The following is a 27360-nucleotide window of genomic DNA, read 5'->3' as shown; positions in this document are numbered from 1 at the left end:
GCCTGGTGCTGCAGTGTCCACAGGTCAGGTGGATTTTCACAGGCTGCTTCTGTCCCACTCTCGAGGAGCGATGATGCTCAAACAGAGCCAAGGGGAACAAACGCTGATATAACTGCTCCATTAATGCTACATGAGCAGTTAGACATTTCCAGCTCCTTGCTCAGAGTACGTAGAGAACAAGTACGGTGGTTAATTTTTCCCATTCAGCTGTTCTACAGTCATGTCAAGTAGTTCCTCGCTCCTCTTGAGCCTCAGCCTTTGTCCCAGCACTAAGTGTTGATAGGTTTGAATTCCAGGACCATGAGCCCTGCGGTGCCTCAACTATCAGGTGAATCTGTTATTTGGTGCGTGGGATGTTCCGTGTTAGACATAACTGAAAGCCAAAGAGTTCATGCTGCAGAGACTGTCACGATACAAAGACAACAGCAAACAAAACTGAGTGAATTCTACCCTCTCATGTGCACAGAAACTCGTGGAGTGAGTGTGGCTAGAGGCTAATTTGACTCATCTGTCAAAACGCTGATTTTTTTTGTCCATCATATGGAGTAGGTTGGGGTTTGCTTGTTGGTTTTTGTTTTAAAGGTAAACCAGCAATGACCTCTGTCTGCCCAGAACTTTGGATTCTGTACAATCTAAAAATGGGCAGAGGTGAAGAAGCCACAGTGAGAGCTAAGTGTTGTACGGGCAGAGGTATGAGATCAATGTATACACTTCTGCCTTACAGGAAGCCTTTATTACCAGTTTTTAACAACTTTCTAGTGAAGCACAATCTCATGAGTTTCTTGTATAAAATCAAAGTGGTACAATTGTTTACACTGAGATTTTTCTAAATAAAAACTTTTTTAAAAAGCAGTCTTTCTATAACTGGTACAGCACAAGGAATATACAGTGACAAGTGCAATAAATTATAGCTTGTATTTACAAGAAGCCTTTTAAATGCAAGAAGTAGAGGTAAGTGCATTTAATACAAGTTTAATATTGATCAAAACAATTTGCTATTAGCTTCTGCTAGACAAACCACGGCTGTGCGGTGCCTGTCTGCATTATACCAGTTGGTGAGCGCATGAGGTGAAGGGGGAAGGTTGGCCAAAGCCTTGCCTGTGGTGTTGAGATTCTCTTCAGCTAGAGAACAAACAGCCCTTAAGCTTCTGCGTCTGACTTACAGCTGCAGAAGTGTTCCCACTTCCTTCCTCGGCAGGGGGTAGCAGGTGAGGCAGCTCTGCCGGGTGAGTGGGAGGGAGCTGCTGAAGAACAAGTGTATCAAGTTATAGTGCCCAGTCAGTCAAAGCGTGACTGGGAAGGACCAGCCAGGGCCTGCGTTCACCTTGGCGTGTCTAAGGCAGGGTGTGGTCAAGTCAATGTATGCCTGCTTGCAGGGTCAGGCCTCAGCTGAGAAGAAAATGGAACCATTTGCTTTGGCACAAGTGAAGACACACACAGTCATGACAGGTTTCCGGAGGAGACCAGCAGCCTGGGTGTAGTACCTGGTCCTTCCAGACAAAGGGCCATTCCCCACCTCAGGAATTCTTCATTACCCTGTACAAGGTGTATGTTCTAAGGCTGAAGCACTAACACTGCTTTCTGTACTCCTGCTTCCCCAGATCTCCCCTCATCTTCCTACCCCCAAAAAACTCACTTGTTTTGGGTGTCTCTCTGGTAACACTACAGCACATGTTGAAGCAACTGGTGTGGCCAAGCTGCTAGGGGAGAGAAAGGCTGCCCCAGCCCAAGAAAGCGTGTGAGCACATTGCTGCTCTGCAGGGCTGGGCTGTACAGAAATCCAGGTCTCTGCCCACACCTCTCCCTCCCACAAGGCACATACATGGTGTTCTAAAAGGTGGTTCATCCACTGTTTCGTTCCCCAAGGTCAGGCAGTTGATGAACGCAGGGAAGGTCATGGCAGAATCACAGAGTCCATGGGAAGACACTTCGTCAGTGACATCCGCAAGCTCTTACTACCATATTCCGGTATTTCTTCAAGATTACGTTAGAATTGTCATCAAAATAAAGAACGGAGATGGCGTTTAGTTTGGTAGGTGCACAGCATGGTTTGGGAACATAATCGGGATTCATAAGATGAACCTGTTGCCAAAAAAAGAAAACACGACTGAGACAATGGCAATGCCTTTCCCAGGTCACCTATGGCTTTGGCATTGAGGTGTCCAGAGACCTACCAGGGTCTGCACGATGGCGTGGTTGGTGGCGTTCATGTGAGCGTTGAGTGGGAACGAGCACTCCCCGTCGCAGTAGTTGGCCGCGTAGCCCTTTGGAGCGATGATCCAGTCCTTTTAAGGAGACAAACAGAACATGGTTCAAATTAAAAGCTGCCAACTTGTGCAGACAACTGCAGACAATTAAAGGCAGCTGAAAATTTTCCACTAACTTTTTTTCTTGAGGGTAAAAATGTGTTTTCACTGAAACCATTAGGGCTCAGGGTTTGTTGTTTGTTTTTATGTATGTGAGCCATGACTTTTCCATGGACACACTAATTTTAATGGCCAAAGAACGGTGCATGTCTATGCACAGCTCAACTGCCACGAATTAAGAGAGTTTCGTTCCTAGAACTCTTCCTGGGTTGCCTTGTGGGGATTGCGGTTTGGATGCCTTCAAGTTCTGCCATTTCCGGCAGGTTAGGTCCTCTGGCTGAACTACCTTCCCACAGTCGAGTCACAGCCTCAACTGCTGTCCTCTCCTGAAGAAAATCATGTCATAATTCAACCAGGGAGCTCCAGAACTGGAAAAATACATAAAATACTGATGTAGTGCCTCACACTCTACTTCATGTGCTCTTGGACAGGGTCGCCAGCCTGCTAAGGCCACTCTGGGATGTTTTAGCTGTCTAAGAGCTTCTCCACCTCTGCCAGGCTTCTCAAGGAGGGGCAGGACACCCAGCCTGAGCAAGCGGGGGCCCTGGTGGCTTCCATCCTATGGAAGAAGGTGATGCTTCACCAAAGGGCTGATGATAAAAAAAAATAACAGCCAAAGGTGACTTGAGAGCATCATGAATTAGTAGGAGCCATTTCTCCCCAGCGGCACCAGGCTCTGCAGGTCACTGGTACGTGCCATGTGCACACAACTCTCAGGCGCCTTCCCCTTGACTTGACAGCTAGCTGGGTTAGCCTGGAGATGGCTACAGCAGCCCTGAGCAGCCAGAGCCGCCCGCTGCGGCTTCACTGCCAAGGCTGCTGTGGCCCTAGCAAAACCCAGCGGCACCCTGGAGCAGCCGTAGCCGCCCGCTGCGTCTTCACTGCCAAGGCTGCTGTGGCCATAGCAAAACCACCCCTCCACGCTGCTGTAAGAACTTGCCCATAATCTGCCCCCGTAGGCTGAGCTGCTTTCCCTAAGACAGTCACTCTCCTGCTACAGAAACCAGTACGGAACATGCAATTAAATCAGTGCTTTAAAGGAGCACTTTGCTTAAAAAAAATCGATGCTAAAAATCACGGTGGTGGATGTTCTGAAGGAGACAGCAGTACCCAACAAGTGCATGGAGGGGCTGCTGCTCGTCCATCAGCCCCCTACGACCTGGAAGGAGCCCTGCTGCTCTGTGCTGTCCTTTGGCAGCACCTCACCTTCTTGCTCAAGCCTGCAGCTAGACCAGTGACGGCAGTGCCTTCGAGACTGTGCACGTCACAACTGGAATAGCTTCTGCCTGGCAGCAGAGGAGGTGGAGGTGCACAAGGAAAAGGAAAAGCCACGAACAAGTAACAGGAGTCAGCACATGGTTCCAGTTCTGGCTAGTGGGCTGAAGCTGACACACACTACGAAGAAACAGCGGCTGTCCAATTAGCTGGGAGAGGACTTTCATGTGTCAGGTATTACAGAAGCAGCAGAAACAGCCCTGACATCCTGAATTACAATCATCTGGTGAAAACATATTAGCTGATGGAAGTGGGATGTCCTGTACAAAAGTGCTGAATAAAAAATAACCATGTTAAAAGAGAAAATGAGTGTGGGATTTCTTCAAGAAAATGGGCATATTCTGGGCAATCCAGAATCTTATTTTGAGTTGAGTTAGCAAAGCTGTAATTCTAAAGTTCGCTTAAAGTCTGCTTTTAAAAGTCTGCTTTAGTAGCTAACAAACAGAACCTCGGCTCTCAGGTAGCAAAAGTGCAGTTTTACAAAGCTCTTTGTTTGAAATTACTTATCGGAGCTCTGCAGCTCAGCTATCAAAACTTTAATTAGCAAGGATCCTTGTTTAAAAAACTGAGAAGTGAGAACTCTGAGCCAAGGTCAGATGGCTTATTATTTTCGTGCAGGTGCTTTGAACAACTTTTCTAAGTGAGGTAATTAAAGGGGGGGCTTTGCGTTAACCTTATACATAATTAATGACAAGTAACGAATCGTGCTGCCTAAAAATGATGTAACCGATTACTAATGAATTAACTTTTTTAACCAGTGACGAATCATAATGTTTAGATACGATGTAATGGTGTTTACTAATGAATTAGCTATGGAATAAAAATAAGAGCTATCTGGGAATAAATGGACACCAGTTGATATCATATTGGTTCATGTGGCTGATGATTGTGTCTAAGCCCCCTGCATCGTTTAACAGATGAGGGCATTCTTTGAAAGGTGATGTTTGATGACAACTTGGTCTGGTCCCAAGGAACTTACTCTAAACACCTCTCTGGCCTCAGGGTGTTGCAACCAAACCCAGTCTTGAGTCCACTACCACAGCCAGTACCAACTGTGGGGCAGAGGTGGAGGATTGCAACAGCCAAGGTTAAAATCTGGCTGCTCACTGAAAAAAAGCCCAGCTGGGTTAAAATCAGTTCTTAGCTTCATGGCAGCTGGTTTCCTTACCATTAGAGGTGCACAGACATGAGCCCTTGCCCGTGCCATGACTCTCAGCAGTGAGAGTGGCCGTACCCTTGAATCTCACAAAGCATCCAGCTTCCTCTGGATCTTATCAAACGTCACAGTTATCAATATTTATTTGCCCTTCCCTGTGACAGGTTTTAGTGAGGAGGCACAAGGGACATTTTAAAGCATAATGGCAGCCTCGAGTGGAATTACCGTGACACTGTTTAGGTAACATTTCATAACAAAACGTCTAGTTTACCCGGAGAGAAACATCACACACCTGCCATCCCAAGTCCTGGAAGCTGACGTAAAGCTCATGCTTTCTGCATGCTGTTTTTAAGTCACTGCTGTTGTAATCTGTTAAAAGCAAAAGAACAGAACAGGAATTGAGAAAGTAAACCTGACTGAGCACCCCTGCGGGCTCAGCAGGAGAAATGGGGAGCTCTGGCCACAGTCAAAAGGATAAGGAGGGTGTGGAGGGACATCCAGAGCAGGGCTAAAGCATTTAAGATGCCTGTGGGAATGGAGGCACCCAAGGAACAGTGGCTTTCTTCTAGTTTCTGCAGCTGCCTTTACCAACTTGACAAGCTGTGCTTGTGACACACCTCCAGTAAAGCGACTTCTTAAAAACACATCTACCCCTTCAGCCTGGTGCAGGCTGGGTGCTCAAACTCACCCCGCTTCTGCAGCCACCGGTTCCAACATGTACTGCCCGAGGTGGTAAACCAAAAAGCACACGTTTACTGAGAGAATTAGAATGCTTGGAAGGTTAATCCCTGCCTTGAGCTTCTGTGCCAGTTAGCAAAAGTCCTTAAGCAGCTAAGATGTCGCATAGGTAGGGCAGCCATCTCCTGGTCCCTCTCTGTGCCTTACTCACAGCCTCGCCCTGAACATCACACGTAGCTCCATGCACCAGCTCCACCTATCATGCTCTGAAAAGCAAGTTTCTCCTTCCTATAACCTGCTTAGCTGCAGATAACACAGGATTTGACACACACTCAACATGAACCTGCTCCTCGGTGCCAATACTGAGGGCAAGAGCATGGGTGCAGTAGGCAAAGCCCTGATCAGACCTTCCCCCTTGCCATGGTGCAACGTATGAGGACATTTCGACCACGCAGGAGCTGCTCCTGATGCCCTACAAAATGCAGATCTTGACAGCGAATAGAATTTCCCGTTTCCATTTGGAAAGAGGTGGCTCCGCACACGAATACCTGGAACCGCAGTGAGCAGAGGAGCTGAGCTGACAGAGGGGCCTTTCACCCCAGGTGGCTGCACAGATCCCCCCTTGATGAGTGGTGGCTGGTTTCGTCACACCTCGGGCAGCTGCTGAGTCTCTGCGCAGCAACCACAGAGACCACCTCGACAGCAGGACAGCTCGGTCACCAGCCACGGCTGCCGAACCCGCGCTCCGTGCCTGGTGGGAACCACGCGAGAAAGGGATGGCGGCAGTCAGCCAAGCGGTGTAGGAGCCCCGGTCCCTGACCACGCAGTGACGTGTGTGCGCTTGGCCCAGAGCTGGATGCCGACTGGACATGCTTTTCTCCGGTGCCTCATCTCCTCTCACACGCCTCGTTTATAAGTAAAGATGGTTTTGCAGCAGGCAGATGCCCCACACTGCCACTCCTGCCCCCCACTGCCCTGGGCCGTTCAGTAACCAGCCCCCCACGCCCGAACGCAGCTTGGAAGGGACCCTCCCAGGGTAGCTTCCCCCAAAATGCAGCCACTGGGATAGAAAAATATTTTTAGTGACTTTTCCCTTGGCTCTGAATAAGCCTTTCTTTTCCTTCCCTGCACCACCAGCCCCTCCACCCCCCAAGTTTGGGAACTACAAATGCAAATATTTATTCAAAAGAAAAACTCTAATACCAAAAGCACATCCAACTGACATCAGGGCAGCGTAGCAGCGCAGCCGGGTACAGTTAACACTGAAGCCTGAGAGAACCCTACACCTCGAACCCAGCTTCCAAACCACCACAGACTAGAGGTGTTTTTAGAAGCGGTCTGGGTTTTACACTGTCGGGATTGCATGTCAGATTTGCGATGGCTTTGCCTCAATCTCTGATTTAATCAGGTGAGCAGAGCGGGTTAACAGCCTGCTGCAGGCCCGACCCTCCCTCCTTCAGCAGCACTCAGGACAGAGCACGGACAGAGCCGAGTCTCTGCTCAAGCTTTCCATTTTCCAACCAGACACACCCAGTAGACACCAGGGCGTGGTGGGGTTTTTTCAGATGAAGCTTTTCAGGCCCTGGCTCCTCCCAGGAGCCAATTTCTAGCATGAGGTGTTTCTAAATGAGCTGGTCGTAACAAGGGAAAAAAACAAGCAGAAGATACTTTTAGTATCTTTAGTATACTTTAGGCTTTCGTTTAAGTATCTGAAAACACAACTTCACCACTCTTCAGTGGGAAATAAGGTTGTTTGCTTAAGAGAAAACCATCTGTATTTGAGAGGGCGTTACAGTGGAACCGAGCGAGGAGGCACGGAAGACAGAGCAAAAGGGGGGGGAGGCAGGCTGTGAGCAACCACAAGCAGAAGGAAACACCAGAGGGGAAGAAAAAGAGCTGCTTAACAAGCTACGCGAAGCAGAACATGTTCTGAATGTGTCCTCTCTCACGCTACCTGAAATTGTCACCCCCAGTCTTGCCTCGGCTCCCTGGTGGGAGTCACCAGGGTCACACCCTGCACCAGGCACTGGCCGCTCTCTGTCCCAGGCAGACGCAGGCAGGCAGCTGCGCCTCCTCGCTTGCCCGAACTCAGCCCTCGCTTTCTGAACCACCACCACCACACTAAGCCTCCCCCCTCCCAGGATTTGCCCTCTCCTGTTTAACCCCCTGCCCAAGCTCCCCTGCCCTCTCTTTGCCTACCACGTCTCCTCAATAGATGTACTTTAGCCCAGCTTCAGCGTGTTAACAAACCTTTAACCAACCCTTCGCGTGGGCTTTCTGAACCAAGGAAAAAAAAACCAATGCAGCAATACAGATGCTCGTAATAACGATCCATTCCCTACGGCTTGGGGCTTGGCACGTGTCCTGGAGCCACGTATCTTGGATGTACATACAATTATGGGCCTGAAAAGAGAGGAATCCACACAGTAAAGGGTTCTGGTGGTGAGCTAGAGCTCAGTGAGTTGTGAGGACTGTTTGCCAGAGACCTTCAGAAACCCCGCGAGTTTAGGGAGCTGCTTTGGGAGCTCCTGTAGGCCCATTGCAGGTTTAGCAAAATAATCTCTTTTTTCCCCTTGAATGTACCAATTCAGAAACACCAGCTTGGCATTTACACAGCACTGCACTGAATCACGCTGCCAGCTATTCTGCCTAAACAGAGATTAATAAAAACCCCAACCCCCCGGCTCTGCACTTAAAAATAACTCCCAGGGCAACACAGTTACAAGAGCACAGTTAGGACGGCTGGTCTCTGACTTGTTCACACCGAATGTCGTCTGCCTTCACCAGCACCCAAGCCTGGCTTCCTGCAAGCACAGATGTTTCTCTTAAGGCTGGACACTGGCATTTGTGTTGCTGAAAGGGGAGGGAGAATAGCCCGACCCTAACAGTCTTCCTCCTACAGATACTCACGCACTCACTGTAGATATCCTATAGCCTCTCCCAGGTTGAGTGCTGGCAAAGAACATATAAATATTTACTGAGGTCGATCTGTCTGAGAACACTCTTGCTGCTCTCTAAGGTGCCAGCTTACCAAATTCCACACATAATTAATTGCCCCTAAGAGTCAAAATAGCTTTGACAGAGGTCTCCAAGGCCAGCCTCTTCTTCTTGGTGTTTGACTTTGGTGATTTGTCCAGATAAAGCTGGTGTAAACTGATCACACTGTTAATAACAGCCCACTTCACATGAAAACCATCTGCTTGGGTGGAAAGAAGGGGAGATGTCAGGTTGACATGGACCCATGCGTAAAGGCGCATACAGAGATGCTGGTGACGCCACGCCGGTCTGCATCTGAGCACTCTGCTGAGGGAACGATGTACGTTAACACGAGCCTTGCCGCTGCGAAAGCGTCTGGCCCTGCTTGCCTTCAGTGTTCGTGCGCGCTGCCCTTTGCAGTGCGCAGGTCCTGTACACGGGGGGAATCTGCCTGCTGCTCTGCCTGTTCGCCGGAAGGAAAGGCCACTTGGAGGGCCCCTCCATTTCTCAGGGAGCACCTCGCGCCAGCCCCAGGAACCCAAAGAGGGCGGTTCCTAAGTTTTACGCAGAGCAAGTGCAGTGCAAAGTCAGATGTTTACATGCAGCTCTCTCCAGGAGCAGGGGCTGAGGGGAAGGGATGTGCCTGTAGGCTGACTCGCAGAAAAGGAGTGGTATTGCCACTGCACAAGGAGATGGCCCCGTACAGAAACCGTAACTCCTTAGCTTGAAGGTCACTGTCTGTTACACTGAAAAGAGTCCCGATCTCTTCAGGTTAACTAGAGGGTCAGCCTGGAGTTGGAGAGCATGAGCTAAACCCATCCCAGGACACTTCTGAGCAAGGGCCTCCAGAGCTTGCAGACAACAGCAGCGACACCTGCATGCTCCTCCCACCCACCTCCTCCTGCATGTCCTGGACCAGAGCTGGCATACAATTTCCTGCCTCAAGACAAAAACACTTCCTCTTCTCCCTGTCCATCCTCCTTCTGCAGAAGAACGGAGCTTGGCTCCAGGAACTGCTGCAGGACTCTGTGTCAAAACAGTTTATAACCATGGGGGTTACTCTGGTCTGCTTTACTTAAGCCAGTCAAAACTACATTTCCCTGCATTTATAATACAGGGAGATGAGCATTCTTGGCGAAAAAATACAGACCATTGAGACTTTTACACCACAGCCATGACCTTATCACCTGAGCACTCGGTACTGACTGCAGGACCCAACGGCGCATCCAAGGGAGCACAGCAGGGTCCCAATCCCACAGGTAGCAGCATGTCATCCCATAACCCCCAGCTCACCAGATCCAGTAGCACGTTTCATGTGCTCCAAACTGCAGGACTGGGAATGCTTGCCACATCTAGATACTAAGCAGGGCTTTTTAAAACACACTGCCCAACCCAACTCACAGCACCTTTTGGGAAAGGGGCTCATTTTTGGGCTGAAGGAAGAAAACCTGTGTAGTCACTAACCAGAGAAAGGAAGGTTTGATCTACAAAAAGCCATCAATGCCAGACAGCTGCCTTGTTCTCCAGGAGAGGAGCTGCCCTCAAAGCCTGACAGGCAGTGGCAATCCTGGCTCGAGGAAGAGCACAGACCGAAAATCTGATGGGAGATACAGTGACAGAGGAAGGTTCGCAGGCAGGCAGATGCACTGAAGGGGACTGCAGCATCCCAGTTCTGCCCCCGCTTTGGGTTCAGACACATCAGGGGACCCTCAGGACAGCCTTCAGGGTAACTCCTGGGCTTGCCTCCTGCTTCATGCTGGGGCAGACGCTCCCGGAGCCCCGCCATGTATGGATGTAGGAACCCACACAACCAAGAAAGAAAAAATCCCTGTCATCTCTCTCAGGCTAAAAACACATCATTTGTGCCTCTTGGGCAATTAAATCAACCACTTCTTACGGAGAACAGAGTCTAAGAGCGTCACACTTAGAAAGGAAAATAAGCTGATGCAGTCTCTCTTTTCTAAACTCAGAGACTAACCAAACACACATCTTAACTTTAAACTCCCCTCCTTTCCCCTGCCTTAAATCCACAGAGGCTCAACTATACCTTGTTGACCACTGGATTGCCAAAATTCCAGGGTTTAAATTAAAACTGGCTTTGAGCTAGAAGAGCTCAAAAAAGCCTGTGAGACCACAGAATGAGCAGCTATTTTCTCCCTTTTTGTCATTTCATAATTTTATGACCTGATGTGTGGCAGTCAAGAAAGCAGAGATGTAAAAATGGCCCTTTTTGCTCAATATATCTACTCCCTCTGGAGCTATGAGTCACATCGCCTGATTCAATAAGAGTACAAACTTGGTTTTAGCACTACAGAGCTTGTGGAGCTGGGGAGAGAGAGTTGGAGCCTACCCTGACTCCACTACCAGCACCACAAAAGAGCAATACAGTGAGTAACTTTCCCAAAGTGCTGTAATGCATCGAAAAATTGGCTCTTGTGATCAAGGGACGCGGCAACCAAGGTCACCTGAGTGGGAGAATTGCATGCTGCCTGCATAAAAGCTGGGCTTATCACTTATAACGCCCAGACGAACACCTGCCCTCAGCAAGCCCATCGCATGGGAAAGCAACCTAGGGAGCAGCTGTGACGCCTGCCTTTGAAACTGCAGCTTGGAGGCCCCCAAGGAAAACCAGGACTGAAGAGAGTCCCAGAAACTGGAACAAAACAGATTCTGCCAGTGGGGCTGGCAGAGGGCTCCCATGCCAGATGAGATGGTAACTCCTCTGGCAATGCCACGCTGGCACCGGCTGGCCTCCCACGGGGAGGTCAGGCTGCAGGACTGAGAGCTGCTCTTCCTGCCCTTAAAATTCAGCAAGTGACGTTTCACCCCCAGCACTTGCATGGCACAGCAGAGGAACCCGCAGCCATGCTGTGGCACGCACCACAAGGACACACAAGGGGTGCTACGGCCAACTGCTGCTGGCACACACTAGCCCAAGGGGCAAGTCTGCTACCATGCTGGGCTGGAGCAGTAGGGCTGCGTCGGAACACGGCTGTGCCCAAAGCCTGGCCGGCAGCCCTGGAGCTGCTCCCGGGCTGGCTCTGCCTCCCTGCGGGCTCTAGCACTGGGGCCAGCACAGGGCCACCTCGGGTGCCACATGGCTTACCCACAACCCGAGCATGGGAGAGCAGGGAACAGCCTGTGGGTTCACGCCAGATAAGTTAGGGCCGTGCCAGCTCGTCAGCTCGTGCTGTGTCTAAATATCAGCTGAATGGGGGTACAGTCACCTCCAGATCCGGGAAAAGCAGGGATCTACTGGAAATGAAGGGGGCAGCGAAAGCCCATTAATCAAGTAACCTGGAATGGGCTGAAATGCTTGAGAGAAAAGAAGGTCCTCAATGAACGGAGCACTGCAGTGCGAGGCAGAGAGGCTGGAAATTGGACAAGACTGAGAAGATGGGACACTCTGACTTTGTGCTAAAATTTCAGAGTTATGCTGTTGCGCCACCAGCACTCCCTATACCGTACCTGCAGCAGAATCTTGCCAGGGCGAGGAGGCAAGCCTCACTGCCTGTCTGGAAACACACTGCGCTGCTTATACACCACTGTTCTCACAGGGAAAAAAGGAAAGATCTCCTGCTGTTCTATTAGAGTTATTCTGAAGAAAACCACAAGAGGACTCTGCTGGAAATGCCTGTGTGCGATACCATAAATCTCAGTGCACACAGAGACAGCATCTTTTAAATATCCCACTTTGCATGTTTGTTATGCAATCAACCTAAAAGCACAAGGATCGGGGTTATAACACCTCACCCCCCTGAATTCAACGGCCACAGCTTCACACGGGGTCTGGACTCCACCCAGGACTGACGGGGACTCCTCTAAGTCTCATTATGGGAGACCCTCCTCTTCCATGCCCTTGTAGATGTAACCTTTTCCCCCAAGCAGGAGCATCCCACCTGACATCCCCCTTCCTGCTTTTGTACTCCAAAGGAAACAGAGACATCTCGAGAAGTTGTCCCAGCATGCGCTGCACGATTACCTGTCACACTGGACACCCTGGAAACGTCCTGAGCCTGGGTGGAGCGGTTCCGGTTCTGTTGCCTGCGCCTGCTCGTTGCTGACCTTGTGGTCCGTACATGAACTTCGCTCACTTTGAAGAAGGCCACCATGAAAGGCTGTTTGTCATAAGGTCCATCTCGGCCTATAAGGCCAGCTTCCCTAGGGTTTACACCGAAACCTTCAAACCAGACAGAGGAGTGACAGTTAGAGAAGCGGTGCCGTTGGATTGCTCCGTCCAGCAACGCAGCCTCCCCATAAGCAGTGTTTCCTTTTTTCTTGCTCACACTCTTCTTTAACCATTAAACATTCCCCTCCTGCCACCGTGACCTATGGGCATTTTTGTGAGACCATCCCACCCGTGCAGGACAAGAGGCTTCACCACTGCATCTGGCTCTCTTTGGTAGCCCTGTGGCATCTCTGCTCCAGCTTAGGCACTGAGGAGCTGTACGGACAGACAGAACACACACCCAGGTGTGTCAGGAAATCAGTTCTGCTGTCCATGGAACACAACAAGCAGAGATGGAATTAGGAGACCTCTAGGGAAAGCAGAGGGCAAAGAGATGGGGGGCCTTTATCAGGAGCACAGAGATGGGCTCTCAGCCCGTTTAGGGAGGCAGAGCTGGCACTAACGTTTCCTCAGGGAGAAGAGTGGACAGCCCCTCTGGTCTCACTTGACCCCACAGCTGTACCAAACGCCATCCCTAAGCAATAGGAAGAAAAATAAGGTTGGAGACTAGTGTCTATAGAGGACAGATGTCACTGTCATCTTTTTGGTCACCTGCTCATCTAGATCCCCTCCTTCCCCACTGCTTATCTTCTAACACTCAGTTTCATGCTCTTTTGCAGTCCCTTCTCTCCTTTCCCACCTTTCTCAGTTTTAGTGGGCTGGGGAATGTTGTCACTGCAGCTGCCCTCAGAGGGACCAGCCCCCTACAGCAACTGCATCGCTTCTCCAGTGCAGGGCTCCTGCCTCAGGTGTGATGGGATCTGAGCAGCAATGCTGTCTACAGATGTGCTCACCCCTATGTCACCACTCAGCTGGCACTACCTACAGACAGCGTTCAGGAGACCCATGAGGATACTTGCATTAACCAGACTGTAACTTACCGTCGCGGGTCACCACGCTGAGCTGCAGGCCCATGTTGTGCTGAGGGTTCATCACCCACATGTTACTGGTGGCAGTGACATCGAACTCCAGCCAGCCCTCTTCTGAGGCCCACACCACCTGCGTGTCCAGCAGGAACAGGTCAGAGGCCCTGCAGAGGAGAAGCGTAATGACAAGATACGGATTTTCTCCCCTGGCTTTTGTTGTTACAGAAACAACACCTGAAATTGTCAACAGTGATGTTAATAGCTAGAACCAACCCCACCACCCCCCCCAAAACAGTGCCAAAAATCCGCCTGTTTGTGTCCAGAGTTTTGCTGTGAGATGCACGTGCTTCCACATGTGAAATTCAGGATTACAAAGGTTTTGCACCATTGTCTAGGCTGGAGGAAAGCAATCTCACTCTCCTCTTTCTCCACCAGCGAGGGATTAGCAAGACACTCCTTGCTGAAAAGCATGATGTTAGCCCTGGCCAGACCGTGGTTACACTACCAGCTTTTCCAGGCATGTGGTTGCTTTTGTCAAAGGGGTTTCATGGTTCCACCCCACCTGCCACAACACAGACCTGCCATGAGTATCAACTGATCAAAGTAAAAACTAAAAATCAGTAAACAGCCCAAGCATCAAACAGTGAAGGAAAGCAAACCTCTAAAGACACTTTTCTGAAGCTTATCAGTAAGAATTAAGAGTGCCCTTTTCCACGGCTTTTGGTACTGGGTCCTTCACAGGCTTCAGCTTCAAACGCTATCAAGTCCATACCTTTTTCACAGCATCAGATGGTCACCAAAACTCAGTTCAATGAAATCAGCTGGAAAAGCATCCAGACATACGTTTTCTCACTGTATTACAGGCATAACTTCCCTGTGCAAGAGATCTACAATTCCTATCCTTAACCTGTGGCCATTATCACAGGACAGGTACCAGGTGTTGATCCCATTTTCATCTGCCTTTCGCCCCTGGATTTTTTTTTTCCTAACAGTAACTTAATGGAAGTGAGAAAACAGGGTACCTGTCCCTTCCATCCATCAAAGGTTAACTTCAGAAAAAACATTTTGATGGAGTTACATTTTATTTTTGGCCAACCGCTATGTCATACTGCCCAGCAGCTTGGTTTGCATGAGATCACACATGGAAAAATAAGCACTTAAGTGTATTAGGGCTCGTAGTGCAGCTATTTTTACAGTGTGGAGGCTTTCCTCCGCCCCACTGGTAGCTGCATGCTCTGCGGTTGACTCAGCAGCCTTTCCCACAGGAGTCCTTCCCACCGCTCCTCCAACGGGAAGAGGGTTCAGGAATGACTCTGACCTTCACCTCCAGCAGCAGCCAGTCGCTGGGGCTGGCCAGCTGCCACATGTTTTGGAACCCTTAAGGTTGAAAGATTTGGGCTTTCCCAGGCAGGGTATATAAACTGAAGTGTAACTTAAAGGAGACGCAAACAGCAGCTGCAGCTAAGACCACTCAACCTCTCTCCGGCTTTCAGAGAGGAATGAACTGCTAGATCATTCCCACCTCAGAACACGATTTACACACTACGTGGCTCTTCTCCAGTGCTTGCAATGGACTGTAAGTGAAAGGGGTTTTCCTAGCACCTCTTCTGACCTTTCCCCTCACACCAACTGTTTTTTGATCTCCTGTCCCACCTCCCCTCCTCTAAGTGCCATACTCTTCCAGCAATCGACCCCTCCAGACAATGTCCCACTGCAGCCCTTGACGTTACATCCCACCGAACTAAATGTCTAGCTGCAGAGCAGCTGGGAACTCTGTAAGAGCAAACCCTCATGAACACTCAGCCACATGGCAAACAGGGCCACACAACTGGACCTGTGTTTCCCCTAGTTCTGCTTTCTGAAGACCATGGAAAAGACATTTATTCCATTCCTTTCCCACTAGAGCTGCAAAAGAAACATGGGAAGCACAAGAGCTGAAGCTCTGCATAGTCTTATTACCGCTTTGGGGCTGTTGGCTGACTTGGGCAGGGACCAGTTTTGCTGTCAGTGTTTGTGTAGCGGGTACACACTACCTGTTGCCAAAGTGAGAGAGCATACAGCAGATGAGCAGGGGATTCCTGCAAGCCTAAGGTGGTGCTGGCAAAAGGAAAAAAACACCCAGAAGTGGCAACTAAACCTGGCAGCGACAGTTGACCCTCACTGGCTTCTCATGAGCACAAGACCACCACCACTAACTGCGCTTTACAGACATGTCGAAAAAAGAAAGCGCTCAGGAAGCAGTCAGATACCTGACTGAGTGTGGCACACGAGGAGGTGCAAGCCCACCGCCAAAGAGAAATCTGAAGAGCAGACAAGAAGGTGAGAACCGGATCACATACCGAGCAAGTCGCAGGAAAAACAGTATTGAATTTCTAGTCATTAAGCAACGCGACTGATCCTGAGCAGTGAGGCGGGCAGCAGCCTTCCGAGAGGAAGCACGCGACCGCGTACGCGGTCACATCAACGGAAGGATATCCGAAAACTTCAGCGTTTGAGAATAACAGAGGCAAGACAGGACCTGAGGGAAACAGGAAGGGAGCATGAAGAATGTGAAAACCAGAAAAAGAGAGGCTGGAAGGAACGCATGAGCCAGCGCCAGTGAGCTGGGAGGAAGGGATATCCGCTCCTGGCCGAGGCTGAAGAGGGCAGAGTCAGTCCAGAGGTTTCATGCCCAAGCAACCCCACGCGTCGAGGAAATCACAGGACCTCTGGCACCTGCATGGCAGGACTGTCAAATTCAGTGTACAGAAGACGAATTTCATCACCAAACAGGCACTTCCTAACATCCTCGCTGCCTAAACCTGCCTCTGGGCTTTTATACAGCTACTGTCACTACGGTGCCTGACAGTCTCGTCTTTATTTTCAATGTGCTTAACCATCTGGTTGAGTTCAGTTAATGATTTCCATAATAACGGTGCTGCAGGCATAATAGGTATTAACATTAGATTATTAAAAGGCAGGCAGTGAACAGAAGAAACTGAGGCAATGAGCTGAAACAACTTCCCTGAGAGAAGAGAGGACATTAAATGGGAAGATGCACATTAGAGATTCCCAGCTCAAAACAGGAGCTCTATGTTCTGGATCAGGGCCCTAAAGCATGGTCTCGAGTCCCAGGAAAATGGGAGCATTTCCATGGCCTGCAGAAGAACTCTGCAGGAGGATGGAGAAGCAAAGGTCAACAGAGCAATTGCAAGTGGCTGTAATAAACAGAGAGAAGTACACAGTTTACAAGAGAAAAATGGCCTGTGTAATTCAGAAGGCAGGGTTTAGCTCCAGTGTCCTCAGGGAGCACACTGATTTGTCAGATAGAAATATCAAATATAGCTACTATTATTAACGCTGGCATCCCAACCACGTACTCGGGGCGTTTACAGGAGAAGCTTGCATTTAACTGCAGCACTTTCCCCCCATAAGATAAATATTTTGTTAAATGAAACCTCTGTGTAAACCTTTCAACGAAATGTCCCTGGGTGTTAATTCTCTTTAATTGAACGCTAATTAGATTAGAATTTAGTCAAATTAGTAACCAGGTCAAGTGGTTAATCTTAGTTACTATACTTAGTGAAATGTTCGCATTAAAATATTTTTTCCGTTCTGGGCACACATTACAACATGGAACTTTGCTACAGGAAAAACACCAAAGCTTTAAAAAGTTAAATTTAAAGAAGCATCTGTTGAAGTAGGTTTTTTACTCTCCCACCCTCCTTGGCCTTCTTTCCCCAACCAGGCAGAAGTTTTACCAGGGAGACAGTGAGAACAAACAGAAATCTCACCTTCAAAATGACCAAGTTAAAGGTCTCTTATTTTAATTACAGGTCTTGGAGCAACATTTTTGGCCCAACTTCAAAGCTCGCAATTACCCAGGTGTTTAAAGGATTGTTACGCATCAACAGCCATTTACCAAAGCATTAATTACTGTAAGTCTCTAAAACTTTCCTTAGCTGAACCTTTTTGTTTACTTTTCTTCAAAGACAAGTTGACATAATAGTCTAGACTGCCTAGCAGCAGCTTCTCAGAAGGGAATTTTGCACAGAAGTGTGTGGGTTTTACATCGTAGTTAACACACTTTCCAAACACCTTCTCCTCTGCGTGCCTCAGGATCTGAACCTTTAGCTTGCACTGACATCAACCTTCAGTAAAAATTATCCTGCTTATAAGCAAAACAGCATGATTATGTGCTCTTATCCACTGACAACAGACTGATAACTGCACTCACATCTGGCTCAGTCTTAGAAACGGAGCTCTACATAGACAAAGCTCTGAAATCACAGCCTGTTCAAACCTTTCAGCTCTGAGGAATGAACACCTCACCAAGGGGAACACAGCCTGTTCAAAGCTGCGGATCCACCGCCCTGCAGTAGATGTGAGCACCGCTTTGAATTTAGAAGCGTTTATTACCGACAGCACAGGCTGTGTGCAGCACTCGCGCAGCATGAGGTACTGCCACAACACAAAATCCTCACAGCTAGTACAGCTACATGACCATTACTCCAAAGATCTAAAAGCACTACACAAAGCTGAACCAATCAGTGCTCGCTCGTACAGAGGGAGAGCCTCAAACAGGGGGATAGCAGCACCTGGAATGAACCGCCAGGGGAAGCAAAGGCAGTCTCCGTCGTTTTATGAGAAGTAAGGCTCAGTTTAACTGCCTTGAAGAAGCTCTACCATCTGTGGGCCAGAGGGTCAGGAGAGATGTGCTCATCCTTTAAGAGCTCCTTAGAAATGAGAAAGGAAATATCAAGAGCTGCCTACCTACAAATGAAGTTACTTCCAAGGTGAAACGGAAGAGCAGCAGCTGGGCACTAACTCACAGGGACTGACAGCCAGCGGAGGAAAAAGCACAGAACGGAGATGCTGGGACATTCTGGAGGAAGTCTGCAGTTCAGCACAGGGAGAGGAGAACCATCCTGGACGCATCCAGACACAGGGACAGACCGGAATGGACAGGTAAGATCAGCCTCACACCATCACCACTCTGAGAGAGCTCCCCTGTGCTGAAAAGGATGTCTCACCACAGGCAGCTGAAGTCTGCAAGGGCAGGGGTTGAGTCTCTGGAAGAGCAGCAGGGTGAAACACTGGTTTCAAGGCTGCATATGGCAAAGAATGGAAAATCGGAGCCTAGAACTAGACAATGTGGTGTCCCCATGCCAAGACTGCGGGAAGCTCAGCCAGCGGGTCCATGATAACCCCCAGCAAAGCCAACATTGATATCTTAGTGCAAAGGTGTCCCCCCACATCCAGCTGAAGGTCTTCAGCTTCACAGCTCTGAGGACGAAACATTTCAGCAACAGGATCACTGAAAAAGCAGAAAATAGCAGCAAGTCACAGGGATAGGAGATAGAGTTCTCATTTCCTTGACCGTGATTTCATGAGACTAAGGGAATTCTAGCTGTAATGACAGCTAGAGTGATACACCTCTGAGTTTAAATGCAATTTAAGGCATAAAGAGGTAGTATTTATCTTTGTACTTTAAGAAAAGAAAGAAGGCACTGATATGGTATTCTCTGTTTCTGGTAGGAAAAGTCAGCTGGTTATGGAACCCATTTGTTTCATTCAGAATAACCTTGACTTTTAAACTACTAAAAACCAATCACCCTAAAAACACAACAAATCCCGTACCCAAAGCAGGAGTTGAACTGAAATGTGGACAGACACTTCTCTACAGCATCATGGAAACAGCTCTATCATATACACACATATGCACGTTATATACAAATCTGACCCCAGCTGGAACAGATTGATGCTAGCCTTGCCATTTGTATTACACAACCCATTCCAAAACCCAGTTGAGGACGGTTATTTATTTTCTAAGCTATAAACACTGCCGGCAAATCAATTTGCCCTTTAGATTAGAAGCTCGGATCGCATTTGTATAAATATCCTGCTGCAAAGAGGAAGACTTTATTACCACTGTAACTGGGCAGCTGAAAACCAACAAGCGCCTTAACCCTTAAGGAATTGTGTTCAGGAGAACGCCATACTTCCCGGACAGCTGCCCTGCAAGAAGCACCTATGTCCACACATGTCTTATCGTATAGGAGGAATCTTTCTGCACATCAGGTCCTCATATATCATCCTGGATGCAAACAAAACTGTTTAATAAACTTTGACCATTAAGGTACCATATCTTCCTTTGATCACTAACACGGGCTGCTGTGTTTTTCATAGATCAGTTGTTTGGACAGTGTGGGAGTGTTTTGAGGTCTGCATTAGCAGGATATTTACACTTGAAAACATACGATGATCCAAACCAAGGACTAACATCTTTGATCAACCATAAACTGCCTTCCCTAGTCTTGACCTGACACCTCTTGGGTGAGAGCAAGGAAGTTTCGAGAATGAAAAAGAAATTAATGAGCTGTTTCCAGGGACAAATTCATTTCTTCCCCTCCCTTCCAAAGGTCTTGCTTATGTGGCAATCCACTCCCAGGAGGTATCAGAAGTCACAGAGGGCTTGGCTGGGCATTCCGCAGAATCAGCGTTTCACCTCAGACACAAGCCCATGTGCAGGGCTCAGCTGCGCATTGCTTCCACCAAAGGGAGGACAGTCGAGGCTGTGAGCTCCTGCCTGCTGAAACTAAAAGTCCCAGGGTGGGACAGGCACCTGGACACTGACACTGCTTGTCCTCCTAAACGGGTGCTTTGGCAAATTTCACGTACCAAAGAAAAAAGCCACCAACCCGCCTCCCCCCCCAAAAAATCCCACCCCATCCTTCAAGCAGTACAGTCTCTTGGACTTTGGGACGCCAGAAGCTGAAGAGCAGCAGCACCCAGCAGATGTATCACCCACTCCCTCTCCCAACACCAGCCCCTACAGCCCACAACCTGCTTCAAAACCCAGAGTCATCCCCCTCAGAGCAAACCAGGCATCATCTCACTCTGTTTGGTGAAGCCTCCTCTCTGCACAAGCCGGAACACGCACCGCTGATGGCTGGCCACAAGCTTGACCCATCCTGCGGGTCTCATTAATCTCCTCACAGCGCTCCACTGACAACTCCAGCAGTTTGTGTTATGACAAAACGTGGCCATTAACTGCAGTTTGGTCAGAAAACAAAAGCCTGGTTTCTAGGCAGTATTTTTTTTACCGTACAAAAGGGTGGAAGGAATGGGGAGATGAAAATATTACTGACATTACAATTGAGTCAGCATTTAAAATGTTTTCTTTTTTAAGAAAGAATGCACATAGACCACACTGTCCTCGCTGTGAGTCTCACGGCCTGGAGCCTCCGCGCGTATCGTTTTCATATTTCTGAGGGCTTTGAATGAGGAGATGGCAAAATTTCCCCCCAAAGGTTTTAGGCTGTTTCAATCAGCATTGATGTCTGATCATTTGCACTCTCCACGTACACCCCTACCTTGGAAATAGTCTTGAAAAGGCCCAGATAATCCTTGGTTTTTAGCCCTGTGGCAAAAAATCAGTTCTGATAGAAATCAGCAACTGAAAGATATTTTAGCCTCAGGCTTGATTTTGTTTCGAGCCACGGGGGAATGGCCAGCAGGGCCTTGTTTCCACGCAGCAGCACGCAGATCTGGGCTGGCGTCACACACTCAGGCTGTTACTGTCCAGATGAGATTTTTTTTTTCCTTTGTTCAAGTAATACTGAATTAAGCCACTCCATTACACTTAACTGGAGCCAAGGGATACATCCAGGCTCTCAGCTTTGGTGAAGATTTGTGTTTACAGAAGCTTCCTCTCACCTCCTGCCCTCCCCAGCTCGTGTCTTTGAGAGGAGCAGGCAGGTTTCTTTTCCTTTCTATTTTTCCCCCTGTGCAGAAGCGTACGCTGCCTTGCTCTTGCAGACTGCTGGTTTAATTCCGTACACTCCAGCTGCCCTGCTAAGAATTATTTGTGCCCAAAAGTATTTTATTAGCTACTAATAATCACCTCAGACATCTGTTAACCTCATAAAAGCCAAGTTTAACATGGTGCCTTTGAACTTTCTCTTGAGGCTGCCAACATTGACTGAACAAGCACCTTCTGTGCCCTTCAGGGATGAATTTTCCTGACCAGAAGGAATATTTGTCAACAGAACAAGATGAAAAAAAGGCACTACGCCAACTCCTTGTGTTTCACCTGCTAGTTCACCAGCTAGACTTCAAGATCTGTACGGACTCTTCCTTATGCAATAAAATGCCATAAAATGTCAGGAAATACCAGGCTGTTTTTCAAAGCATTAGTCCAAAGGAAGTGTGACACAACTTTTTTGGTTGTTTTTAGGTTTGTTCTTTTTTTAAGGCGAAGGCAGCTGTTATTTTCTGGCTCATAAGATGACTGCTAAAATGCAACAGAAGCCTTACAAATATTTAGCAAGTTCCTTTAAAAAACAGTGCTTTTTTTCTTGTAAATTAACCTTCTAGTGTTCTCAACGGGAAAAGAGAACATTATATTCCAAATTAATCTACTGAAACAAAAGCACTTTGGAATTTATTTCATGCCCACCCCCCCTTTAAAGTAAATGAACTGATGGTCAGAAACCAAAACCACTCGAAGAATACAGCTCCTTAGGGCATACCAGAAGAATCCGAGTCATTTTTCCTCTCCATGCAGAGATATTAGAGAACAGCTAAATACAGCTTTTTAGTATTTGTTTTCAAGAATGTCTACAGGCCCAAGCCCACCCACGTCACCCACACAGCTGCACGTTAGAATTAGCAGCAGAAGTAGCCTGTGGAGTCAGAACCTCACCTGAAGGTAATACTGAGGAGGGGTAAGAAGCTGATAATATCTTATTTTAAACTGTCTCTTAGCATCTGCATATTTTTATTGTAGAGAGGATAATTAATATAGATGGCAATTAATACACGTACACTTTATATATAGATACCTACAGAGAATATATACGTACGCCCCTATTTATACACAAGCATGGGTGTTTTCATATGTGTTTTTATATTTTACATGTATGTGAAAGTGTTTTAAGCTGAAAGGAAACAGGGTGGAAACGGGCATGTCCTTTTTGCAGCTGCAAGAATCTACGAGCCACATCTTGCCCACCTCTGCGCAGATGATGTGACAAGTCCCACAGACACATTGGAAGGGCAAGTTTCTTTAGCCAAATGTCTCCCTCCTTCCCATCAGTAAAAATAAATAAAGAAAGAAGAAAAAGAAGGGAAAAAAGGGAGCCTCGAGGGACTGGGTGAGTCAGAGGTTAGTAATGAACGGCAGACACTCATCCCTGGGTCAGCGGTTCACGCCTAGCCCACGTCAGGAGGGACGGCGAGTTGCTGGCAGCCTGGACCTGGAGGAAGCCGCTTAATGATTCTCAGTCCCAGCAGCGGGATCCCTTCGGCGTGGCCGCCAGCAGCAGCAGGAGGGACACGATGGAAGGAAAATGAAAGACCCGAACTACTTGCCAGCTATGGAGAGAGACCACCCCGGTGATACCCACATAGGCTGCTGCCTCCACTTCGTCCACAGGGAGGTCTCCAGCACCCACGGACGCCCAGCACACGTAGATGCCCAAGTGCCCCGTGCCAAAGGACGTGTGTCATAGCTTCACAGCGCAGCCCACTTTTGGCAGGTTTCTGGCATGGTATTGGAAACAGAGACATGGATCGTGGCTGCACACTGCCACTTTCAGAAGAGTATCTGCCAATCTGTTAGCAACAGGGTACGTTGGGGACCATATCCTTTACTTTACTCTCTTTCCCGTGATGCTTCCCTCACTCAGTTTACTCTGCAAAAATGTGTTATATATACATAAAAGCTGACAGTTCTCCTCCTCTGTGCCTGGCTTTGGGGATTGTCACAGAGCAGCATATCGACTGTTTCCACAGCAACTTGGCAGAGGTTCTCCTCCAGCTCCAGTGGTGGGATCTCTGCTTGTGGAATCTAACCCAGAGCACCGCTCCCCGTTTTTTATTCAGTGTGGCTCTAAATGAACAATGCAGCTAACATCTATGAAATCTGCATGACCGCCTGGCCTTGCACCAGCTCCTCAAGCGGACACTGATGTAACACCCTAACCAGTGATCACGTCTCCCCAGGAGGCACTCCCGCCACCCGCAGCTCGAAGCACAAAGTGAACACTGATCTAAAACTAACACCTTCTTCCCCACCACCTATATATACCCATGTATTTCTCTCCATTTCTCTGTGGCCACCCTCACCACACAACTACCACTGGCTACTCGATGCTGCCCTCACAACAGCATATCACCAAAGGAAGGTCCTCCCAAAAAGTCTCAATGGGAAGGCTGGAGGAAGAAGGACCAGAAAGGAAAATGCCCAGGAAACTTCCACAGAGAGAAGAAATGGAGCTTTTTTTACAAGCTCCTTCTGGTTTCTTTTTCCCTGCCTGCAGCAGAGGAGCAGTTACAGTTCTGATGTTTCAGCATAAGTAATGAAACGCTTTTGTACCACAGCATTACTCTGACATTTAATTGACTGTGTATTTCCATCTTTTAGCCTTACGTGATTCCCCCATCTGAAACATTACCCTTTTTTAATTAATTGCTCCATTTACGCTTGTTTGAATTTTTGTGTCACAGTTTCTACCACGTCTCTCTCATTGCCACCAAAAGCCCAGGAGTTATTTTGGACCTGCAGTTGGCATGCTCAATTTTCTTCTGCTTTATTTACTTTACCGTAAGTTCAGCTGAGAGCAGGTCAAGTCTGTACTAATTACCAGTAGTTTTCAAACAGACTATGCTTTTTTGTGCTGGTAGTATCGAGTTGAAAGGGCATATGTGTATTTCAGTACATCAGAGCAATGCCAGCATAACAACTTTGCCTTAAAAACCTACTGCCTCACATCAGATTCTCGCTCTATTTAAAGACAACACAAAATGACACCCTGGGCTACCACACCGTGGACTTTCTCTGACCGAGGACCACTTTGCACTGTACTATACCCACCTCCCACAGTAAAGGACCATGCAATAACACAATCCCGTTAATATGAACAAAACCAGGGTTTATTCCGCAGTCAGCATGAACGCACAAGCTCAGCCTTCCCCAGGACAGCAGCTGGTGGCACAGAACGAGCCCCCTCTTGCATACCTGTTCTGATGTTCCTGCAGCACTTGGTAGATGCTGATAAGGAAGGTTTGGTTTTTAAAGCTCCCCACAACACAGTCCTTGTAGATCCGAAACTCAGCAGCTGTGACAGCCTCGCCCTCGGGAATCTGAGACAAATTAAATTTGAACTCCTTGTGGTGCCGCTGGTGAGGCGTGAACTCCTTGTCATACTCAACTGCAGATGGGAAGAGGAAAGAAAAGGAAAAAAGGAACCATGACTAAAATTAAATAACAAAAGGTTTCCACATGCTGCCACCTGTTCCTTCAAGAAAAACAAGAACTCTATTTTCCTCTCCAAAGACAGCCTTGGCGAGTGCCAGGACAGCTCATGCAGCTAAAGCTTTCCAAATACAGCACTAAGAAAAGACCAATGTTCCTCTTCTCTAGCCAATGCCTTTGAGATTTCCTATTTTTAAAAGAAAAGCCAGCTATGACAGGCAAAATCTGAGCGTGGATTTTGCTCCTGTGTAAACGCTGAAGCTGTGATTGCCCCCAGCATTTCCCACCTGTGGATCGAAATGTTCTTTACAGCATTTCCTCAAGCCTCACACCTCTCTTCCGACAGAGGAGCCAATGAGTTCCGTTGCTTTAGCACATAAAGGCACAGACACGTGTTAGCACCGGGTCAGCCAGTTCCCTAACTGTCCTACCAACTGCTGTCTCCTGGCTCCCCGGTTTGTGCGTTAGCCATCGGACGGCCTCGTGAGCAGAGGAAGAGTAACAGGACATTTACTTCACAGGTCGAAGTTAACCAGAAGTCTCCTTCCTTTTGCAGCAGCTTATTTGAGAATGAGAGAGGTGAGAAGGGACTCCTTTTGCTTTCTGGTCTTAGCCCTCCTCAGGTACATCGTCAGGGTATAGGGTTTAAGACAGATGCAAACAAGAACCCCTCCTTCTTCAGGTCACATGATTTGCATTTTCTCTCTTTAAGGCTCCCTCTGCAAACTCTGCTCCTAGTCCCACTTTTGTATTACTTGATTACATCCTGGGTTAGTCCGACTTTGATTTATTGTTTGTTATTTCTTCTAATTTTCCACTAGAAATTGCTTAAAACATTAACATATTATATAAACATATAAAATTATATCTTTAAAAGCCTGAGGGGAAAAAAATGAAAACCAAGAAAACTGTTCCCACCAGTGCAACTGGAGGAGTATGTGCCAATGATGAATAAGCCACCATTATATTATCAGGAGGGACATGATTACGCTCAGAGAAGGCGGCGAGGGAAGTACATATCCCTCTTCCTCTTTGTGCTCACCTCTTGCTGCTCCCCCTCTGTTACACACCAAACTGCAAAGTCGCCCAGGAGCTCACCCTTGCAACATCCCATTAGGTAAGCGGCAATCTCCACAGCTGGGACACTGAGTCACCAGGAGAGTGACTTGTCCAAGGACAGGCAGCAGAGCCACGAACGACAGTCAACATGCTTCAGGTTCACTTCTTTACCCACAGGTTACCTCCCCGGAGAGCAGATATGCCTCCTGGATGTTGGAAACAGTGCGCAGAGATTTCCCCCTTTACCTTTCTCCACTGCCTGTTCCTCCTCATCCCTCAGCCCCAGCTTCGCCTGTGTCCCTTTCCTTTGGCAGCCCTTTCCTGTGAGCTGCGTCATCTGGCTGGGTCCACGTCCTGGCTCACTGTGAGACAGTCACATCCTGCTTTTTGAAGCTCACCTGGAAATCTTTTCACCTCTGCTGCTGAGCATTTTGTAGGACACCGCACTTGGAGCTGCCATGGGGCAAACAGGCAAACTCACAAACCCTAGGCAGAGCTGGACACTGCTGTCAATTTTGGCAGCCTTGCATGGAATCTGCCCGAGCAGTTCAGATGTCAAATGACTGACAAACATGGGTGACTAGACCCTACGGCTTCCAGAAACGAGGAGGTGACACCCAGCACCTCTGTCGGAGATTGCACCAAGGAAAACGACGGCACTGCTCACTTCCAGTGCCACCTAGGAATAACCTATCAGTTACTGGGCTACTCTTTGAAGCACCTGTCCCTGCTTTTAACTGGGAACTGGGAACGGCTCTGGCAACACCGGACTGGTTGGTATCACTTGCGTGTGTGCCCTCCGAGAGCTGCCTGGTTTCTCCCCATCCCGAGACAAGCCCTGCAGGATGTATCTCCCAGAACAGAATGGCCACGTACTTTCAGAAACTTGCAAGCATCTAAGCAACAAGAAACCGTGTTCTGCTGCTTGCAGAAGGACAACGTGCCCGACTTGGCTTTTTTGTTTGCTGCTACAAGATGAGAGGATGTAATTAAAGGTGAGGGAATGTCTAAATCCATGGGTTTGGAAAGACACACATATGAAGCAATGATTCTTGATTTAGAATTTGCTAAGTTCTTGCTCATGAGTGCAATGACCAGCCGAAACCCACATCCCCTCCTGCGCTGTCGCAGGAACGAGCTGACCTGCAGCAGCTTTCCGCGGCGTTCTTGGCTGAGGACGATAAAGGAGGATCAGGAAGAGCAAGAGGAAGGACACAACCAGGATGAACAGTAGAAACCCATTAGGGGGCCCGGAAAACCACAATTACACTGGAGTGAAACAGCAAAGGGAATATTCAACACTTCTTGCCAGCTGTAGCCCCACATCAAGGTGTGATGTGGCCTCTCCAAGTGCACAAGGGAGAGCGCAGAGCCGTCCCACCTGGCGCGGGGCTCAAAACGAGCCCAAACATCACTTACTGTTGTTCCTTTCTGACCTCAAGTAAGCTACAGTGGCCTGACCTCCACTCATCTCCACTACAAAATATACACTTTAAAAGAGATACAGCCGGACTCTA

The 27360-nt window shown here is 48.3% G+C and overlaps 1 protein-coding gene across 1 annotated transcript; it reads right to left on the bottom strand.

Annotated features, from left to right (window-relative positions):
* Positions 1-1932: 1932 nt before the first annotated feature.
* BMP6 (bone morphogenetic protein 6) lies at positions 1933-26180 on the bottom strand. Its single transcript, XM_010138018.1, has 7 exons — positions 26090-26180; positions 24548-24740; positions 13561-13709; positions 12434-12631; positions 5090-5166; positions 2175-2285; positions 1933-2082 (listed from the first exon to the last, which is right to left on the bottom strand). Exons 1-7 carry the CDS (start codon positions 26178-26180, stop codon positions 1933-1935), a joined length of 969 nt encoding a protein of 322 aa, XP_010136320.1.
* Between the last annotated feature and the right edge of the window lie 1180 nt (positions 26181-27360).

The sequence above is a fragment of the Buceros rhinoceros genome, unplaced genomic scaffold, assembly GCF_000710305.1.
Source record: "Buceros rhinoceros silvestris isolate BGI_N320 unplaced genomic scaffold, ASM71030v1 scaffold10010, whole genome shotgun sequence".
Taxonomy (NCBI): Eukaryota; Metazoa; Chordata; class Aves; order Bucerotiformes; family Bucerotidae; genus Buceros; species Buceros rhinoceros.
This window is presented reverse-complemented; position numbering and strand designations above follow the sequence as displayed.